Source organism: Stylophora pistillata, chromosome 1 (genome assembly GCF_964205215.1).
Source record: "Stylophora pistillata chromosome 1, jaStyPist1.2, whole genome shotgun sequence".
Lineage (NCBI taxonomy): Eukaryota > Metazoa > Cnidaria > Anthozoa > Scleractinia > Pocilloporidae > Stylophora > Stylophora pistillata.
The window spans coordinates 23,391,764-23,399,296 of record NC_142519.1 but is presented as its reverse complement, the minus strand read 5'-3'; the positions used below and the strand labels follow the sequence as shown (position 1 = coordinate 23,399,296).

Genomic DNA, 7,533 nt, shown 5'->3' with positions numbered 1-7,533 from the left:
AACACCCACCGCTGTTCCGTGATGGTCGATTGCAGAAGCAATTTTATTTACCAAATGAATTAGCGCCACATCGAGTGATTTTTCCGAAATCCGAACTGAAAGCGGTAAAGTGTATCGTGTTTTTCGGCAAATTATGTATGATATTTTCGAAAACTGATTTCGAAAAATTAGGCAATAAAGAAATAGGTCTATAGTTTACAAAAAAGCTAAAATCCTCTATTTAGAAAACGGGATCATTTTGGCGATTTTAGGTTGTCCGGGAAGATTTCTTTTAACAGAGATAGATTGATAATATAATAAATAAAGGTCTTTTTTAAGAATGATTGTGCAAACAGACGTGCCACAATTAACATGAATAACATGAATAAAATGAATAAGGAAAAAGAAAAGGTATTAATTACTATTGAAAAGACATCTATTAATAAAAACTGATTTAAAACGGCTTGTCTGGACCTTAGGCAAAATATTTAGTATACAGTGACACGAAATCCCACCTAAAGTGTATACTAGATAAATTGGATATATCAACAAAGTTGAAATGGTAAATTGGCCACCGTAATGATTACAAAAGCTGACGTTTCGAGCGTTAGCCCTTCGTCGGAGCCCTTCGCTCCGATGAAGGGCTAACGCTCGAAACGTCAGCTTTTGTAATCATTACGGTGGCCAATTTACCATTTCAACTTTGTTGATATATCCAAATTATTTCGTTACTCCCACCGACGCAGCCCCAAACAGTTTCTTTCGAAACTATCAACCTTTATTCATTTGTCTACTAGATAAACTGGCACTTCATCGTTTTGCACATTATTTACGTATCTGTCATTGAGAGCGTCCGTCCCAGATATTTTTATCTAAAAAACCTTACCTTAAAAACCCAGAATGTCCTCTAAATGACCTTTACCTTGCTAGCAACAAGTGAGTATCTTAACTGAATGAATAATATAGCTAGCGGGTTTTTCTACATTTATTTGAGTCGTTACCAGTGATATACAAAAGATCGGTCCCATTATCGGTTCTCGTGAAGGATCAGGAGAACTAAAGAATGCTGAGCCCTTGAGGGAACACAATACTCTCGAATTGGCAGATACAACGAAATTCAATGGACTAATAGTCACGGAAAAGTTTGGTCTTTGGCTTTTTATGCACTACAGTCATTTGAGAATATTAACCAACGGTTAATATTCTCAAAGCTTACTAGCCTACATGTAACGTTCAACATTTTGTTATTTATGAAACTGTCTCATTATCAAGCTATAGAAATTTTTTATTTCTTACGTTTGATTTACGTGTTTGTCAGCAAGCCCATTTCAAATAACTTTTCCCTTGCTCCCAACAGGTGCGTACCTCAACTGACGTTGTTGTGAGTAGTCTTTTCCAGCGTTTTGGGCTAAAATTATGATAATTTATTCTTCGATTATGGGCTCCCGAAACGACAAGGTAGGTAATGATCATGAAAAAACGGCTAAGAGGGTCTCAATGGAGTCCATTGTTGCCGCCAGAAATTTATTTTACGGTAAACCTTTTGAAACATATGTGTGAACTGCGGTTATGAGACGTATATGAGCACGATCCTTCGCAGTAAAGCACTATTTGAGCAATAGTGAATATCATCTACGGGTTTATGTCGAATTAATTTGATGAACTGCTCCCAGTTGGCTTGTTAGCTCAATTGGTAGAGCGCTGCACTAGTATCGCAGAGGTCAGTGGTTCGAATCCCGTACAGGCCTGAAATTTTTTTCAGGTCTGATTTTCACTATTGCTCAAATAGTGCTTTACTGCGAAGGATCGTACTCATATAGGTAAACCTTTTGTACGACTGTCGGTTAAAATTTGTTAAATATTACTAAAGGCTATTTTTTTGGGCGCTCTGCGGCTATCGATTAACCTCACCGAGTTTTACGGCTAACCGTCAAACTCTTTGAGGCCCTCTGTGATATTTCTTCATCAACAAATTATCATGGTTTAACAAGTGACTTCCATTATACTGATCGAACAATAAATCGGTAGTTTTTTTAGGACATTCCAGAGCAAGCGACTAAAAGGTTTCGAGCCAAAATGTTGCGAGGAGAACCTGAAATCTCACTGGCAAATTGATGTTCTGCCTGTTTACTGATCTGTTTGGAATCTAAACTGTTTGGTATCAATACCTGTTTGAATGCCTGGCAAGGGTTATTTAGTATACTGCGACACAAAATCCCACCCAAAGTGTTTAGATAAACTGGCACTTCATCATTTTGCACATTATTTACGTGTTTGTCATTGAGAGCGTCCGTCTCAGATATTTCTATCGAAAAACCCCTTACATTAAAAACGCAAAATGTTTTCTAAATAACCTTTATCTTTCTACCAACAAGTGAGTATCTCAATTAAATGAATAATACAGCTAACAGTTTTTTCAAAGGCTCTCAACTAACACATTTCTGCATTTATTTGACGCCTCACCAGTGAGATACAAAACATCAGTCGCATTATCGGTTCTCGTTAAGGATTAGGAGAACTAAAGAATGATGAGTCCTTGAGGGAAAAGAACACTCTCGAATTAGCAGATAAAACGAAATTCAAATGACCAATACTTAATGCACTACAGTCATCACTTAAGAACTCTCTGGCGAAGTCGGTTGTCAACGTCAAAGACAGGTAACACTTTGTAATTTCATAAATTTGGCGCATTTACAAGAAAAAGCTTTCAACAAAGAAACATTTTCTCTTATTCCCTTCAGACCAAGGTAAATCACTCAACATTTGAATGAACCACAACAAAGTGTGTCAAACCTGCTTCAAAATTTCTAGAAATAATTCCCATAGTCTTGTGGCTACTCGCAGGGAGTAAAACTTATCATGCGACAATAAATCAATGAACATACAGTATTGGCGGACATGAAACATTTATCCTCTCTTGAACAAAATTGTAGAATAAGTTTCCGAATTTTAAATGAACTTCTAATGTCGTGCAAAATTCAACTACTGATTATTAAGGAAACATTTGGCAAGTTGCTGATCAAACCCGCCTCTTTCTCGAGATTACTGATTTTGACGATATTGGCTCATGCAGCTAATTAGGAGCACAATTTAAGAAGGATGCAACATCGCAAGGATGCGGTGTCTTTTAACGTTAATTCCTGTAAAGGAGAACAAATCGGTTTTGTTTCAAGGGCGATAGTTAAGATCGTATGATGTGGCTAAATAATGTGAGAAAAGATCTTGTAATTAACCTGTTTATCAACCTATGAATAGAAAATCTGGAAAAACGCAAAAGGTCCCTTGCCACGAGCTCAACAATGCCCATAGGCAATCATATCATCCCTTAAATCTATTGATTACGGGAAATATAATTGAGTTTAACAACTGAGGAATAAATCATTGAGAACGGTGACCAAAACAAAAGAGAAATATTTAGAAAGCTACGTTAACCATATTTTATTGCTTATTATCACGTAGTGAAGGCTCAAGATAACATTGCATTTAGACCGTTATAAGTTGACTTGCGATCCAGACAGTTCCGTAAAGTAGGACGAACAATGAGCAAAGTCAGCTTGCAAGACCAGAATGAATACTGTTTACTTAAGTAGCAACTACATTAACGAGCAGGTCAGATGCGCAAATGGCGAGCTATGTTAAGAAGGCGGAGTGAATTGCTTATCAGTGATATGCATGAGATAATTCTTCATTTTAATTGGCTGAGAGAAATTTCAGTTTCAGGTAACGGAATGCCAGAGAGGGGTAATGTAGTCCAAAAAAAACTTAGTTCAGGACAGAAAAAAAAAGTCTAAAAAGCGTTTAGCTAGGCCTTAAACTTTTTTCGCTTAAAAACTTAAAAACATTTTTAAAAAAATATTGTTTCGAGTAACCGGGGTGATGATTGCAAGGTGGAATCAATTATTTTTGCTCGTGATTAACGCTTTTTGCTTTTGCTTTTGCTTCTTCTGTGTCTGGAAAATACTTTGATATTTTCGCTGAAAATGTTAGAGCATAAATATGACCACGGTGTGAAAACATGGTTTGTCTTCCGCATTTCATAAATGAAGACAAACACATCACATATCGAGCATCAGCCGTTCGTCAGAGCGAATGGAGTTGTGTGCGTATTTATATGCAAAAAATAGAACCACGCTGTTGGCGGGAACATGGTAGCGAAAAAAACAAGAATAAATTAGTTGCACGACATGCGTTCGTTGCCCTTCAAAACATGAATGTTTTTTCTAAAGTTTTTCCGATTTTCGAACTGCCTAGATGTAAGGAAAGGCCGCAGACCCCTGTATGCTGCTTGGAAAGATAAATATTGGTGAAACAGGAAGATAACTAGGTGACCGATTCCGACGACGCTTTCGCGACATAGAGAGGAATGACAAGGACGCATACAAACCAGACAATTTAATCTGGATAATCATTTCAAACGGCATATTCATTCCAAAAAAAGCATAGAACAAGTCTGCATGTTTCCGGCTGGCTGAATAACAACAAGTGACGCAGTTACGCTAAATTGAGCTTAGCAAAAGTCCCGCAGTTTCTACGTTGAACTTTATGCTTTTAACACTAATAGCAAAATAAACTAAATACTTATAAACATTCTCGTTAAACGCAACCTCTACTTTTAGGTACCGCTCAGATCATAGATTCCAAAGATATCATCATGGCTGTTTGGGACAAGAAAGTCCTTTTTGCCACAGCGCTTATCTTCTGTGCTCTATTGGTCTTATTGCACAAACATTTTAAGTGTAACTTAGCCTCCGTCGTTGATAAATTGGTAAGACTTTAAATTCTGTTTTTTTTATTATTTCGGAAATTAAAGTTTAATATGCACTGTTAACTTAGAGAATGATGTTTGAGATGTTCACATCTTGGAATGTGCATGAATGAGGCGCTCACCCATTGAATAGTCGATACATTCCTATCCTTCCCATGTTTGAAAATTCTGACACAGTTCATGTCATTTTACCCTTGTTACTATTTCAGTGCTCAGCTTATGAGGTAGGTCATGTGTCAGGTCCATTGTGCCCCGATCTCTGTGGCTCACAAAGCACTTTCCATCTTGGAAATTGCCTCAGTACGGTGCCTGATAAGAAGATTTATAATGGAGAATGGCAAGGAAAGAAAATTATCTTCAAAATTAACATGAGCTGGTTTGAAGAGTTTGAAAGGAGTCAGAGAATAGCCGACATTTCAGTTGTATCATCATATCAAGAAGATGTCTCCTCCAGAGTGAAGGCCTTGTTTGGCGACTGCCCTCATTGCAACAAACTCGTATCTCGTTTGCTGTTACTTGGTGACGGAGACGGTGATAAGACGATTTCAGCGTCGGAGGCGAGAACATTCATCTCATTACTGCAGCTTGTAGAACCCATGATGTTGATGGTCCTTAATGAGAGTAAGCACACAGCAGATTTCTTTGGGTATTGTGGCGGACTATACGCTGTAGAGGAAGTGTCTTTTGTAGCTTCTGATGTGTTTGGGGACACTTGGGAGTTAACGCCGGAACTTTCACTCTTGCCTGATGTCTTTGAACCGATGCAAAAATTGTCCAATGACCTCAGCAGTAGAGCTATGAATTTTGTTGGCTCTTCTTTGTTAAAAATGGCTGTTAACTTTGGTTATGCCAGTACTGTTGCAAAGTGCCCTATTATAAGTGCGTTTTTTCAAGTATACATCAACAGCCGACGCAAAAAATTTGACTTCGCTTACTCTCTGTTGGACGCAACTTTAGATGTATCTACTTCTCCATATGGCTTGACACAGCTCTGTGATGTTCATCTTGGAAATTATGGAATCACAACTACGTCGACGGTGAAACTGCTTGATCTTGATCTGATGTATCCTCACGTTTTTCTGCGTACTCTTTTGGAACAGAAAAAGTGCGTTTCTGACTGGGACTGTTTTGTGGGTCATTCTGACTGTTGGTCAACTTGCGACAAGACCAAAGGCACTTGTAAATCGCTTTTAGGTATCCAGGACCTACATATGGTATGTGAGGGGGTTTTTCCTCATCTATTTAAAAATCCAAATTACCTGAATCCAACAGGTCACAACATGACCTGCTTGGAAAGAGCTATGAGAAAGCTAGTTGTCTTTTGTAGTAAGATACCAGTGGTGTACTCAAGGGAAGAATTGCGGAGAAACATTCTGGCAGTTAAAAAGAGGCTGAAAGCAGTTGACATTATGGTCGCAAACGAATGTTAGCTCTTTTGCAATCACCTCATATAATTTGACTTAATAAAATGAAGCTAAAGTAGTTGATAACGTATATTGGCCAGCGTAACAAGTTTCTAAAGCTGGCGTTTCGAGCGTTAGCGCTTCATTAGGGCGAAGCCACTGAGCTTACCCTGCGTAAAAACCAAACATCCTTTGTTTTAGCCTTTTGAGAATACGAGCTATACACCTGTCACATCTGCAAGTGTTCAAGAGATTTCTGTCATTACTGACCACCGAAAGATGCCGCTTTGTTTTTTAGGAAGTTGGTCTCTTTAATCCATGTAACTCACAGTTATAAATTAGGACCTTAAAATCTCAACTAAGAATCAATGATTTATTGGCCTTAATGGAGTCTAGTAGCGCGCAGGGTGAGTAATCGTGCGAATGGATAGAAAGAAACAAATGAAAAGGGGGAAGGGAAAGTACATAGGCGTTCTGCATGTTTGCATTGGAATGCACAATTCACCCTTTAGCTCTTCATAGAGTAATGAAATCACTTACCCAAAAAGTATTCCCCGATAAAATCAAAAGAATACGCTGTAGAAAGTAACAAGAAAGTGGCAACGATTCAAGTAAATTTACTGTAAACGGGGCTCGGGGATAAATTTTCAGTTCGTGACGTCATCGTGCAGAAGAGTTATTGCATCAAAGTAAACATTCTCGATCTTTCTTCAGAAATGCTTGCTCGCGTGTAAGTAATCTTTAGGTGTCGAAAGTGCTTAGAACCACGAATTCGAGTTCTCTTCGTTATACAGGGGTAAGTTTGAGATGTCTTTACGAAAGAGAGAAAACTGAACAATTGCAAGGTGCGTGCGAAAGGCCTTGGGCAAGGGCACATCGCAGTGGTACCTTTTATAACCTTATCCTATCGGGCTCCTTGCGGTTTCGAGTAACCTCTCTAAGTATCTTAGATTGAATTCACCTAAAATGTGAGTGTGCGACTTAAGTGTTTCTTCACCAAAGCCTTGGACTCTTTCGAAACTAAACTGGCTTAAAATCCACTCTGTTTAATGCAAATTAGCTTTTGTATTTCAATGACTTTTTATCTGACTGATTCCCAATTCAATAACCTTGTTAACCTTTTACTCGATTCCTCTCTTATCCTCCCTTTCATTGCTAGTTACCAGGTTTCTCTTTGGGACTTAGTCAGAATGACGACTGACCACTCAACTTCTCGTGGCTCGGCGACGCCAATCTGGAAACGGAGTAAGAGTAGGCTTTTTTCAAGAGTCATTCGATGCCGACTCAGTGATATTTTGGCTGTCAGTATTATTTCTATATTTTTTTGATTGTGACATTTTTCCACGCGCCTTTGATAGTTAGAAACACTTCGGCAATAAACTTAGT

At 38.3% G+C, this 7,533-nt stretch overlaps 1 protein-coding gene and 1 long non-coding RNA gene across 4 annotated transcripts in view; one reads left to right on the top strand and one right to left on the bottom strand.

Annotated features, from left to right (window-relative positions):
* Positions 1–2,420, bottom strand: part of LOC148741737 (uncharacterized) — an 18,314-nt gene extending 15,894 nt beyond the window's left edge. Inside the window, exon 1 of one of the 2 annotated variants that reach the window (XR_015995534.1) lies at positions 2,304–2,420. This is a non-coding gene — a long non-coding RNA (uncharacterized LOC148741737). Of the gene's footprint in view, positions 1–865; positions 981–2,303 lie in introns of those variants that run through there. The other variant, XR_015995533.1, reaches the window with a different exon arrangement.
* LOC111331401 (divergent protein kinase domain 1A-like) lies at positions 1,065–6,915 on the top strand. 2 transcript variants are annotated; one of them, XM_088745540.1, is made up of 4 exons: positions 1,065–1,205; positions 1,337–1,437; positions 4,596–4,744; positions 4,954–6,915. In XM_088745540.1, exons 3-4 carry the CDS (start codon positions 4,631–4,633, stop codon positions 6,172–6,174), a joined length of 1,335 nt encoding a protein of 444 aa, XP_088601666.1. In that variant the 5' UTR covers positions 1,065–1,205; positions 1,337–1,437; positions 4,596–4,630; the 3' UTR covers positions 6,175–6,915. The 2 variants fall into 2 exon arrangements, with proteins under 2 accessions (XP_088601666.1, XP_088601659.1); XM_088745533.1 differs by lacking the exons at positions 1,065–1,205; positions 1,337–1,437 and adding an exon at positions 1,461–2,637.
* The last annotated feature ends 618 nt before the right edge of the window (positions 6,916–7,533 follow it).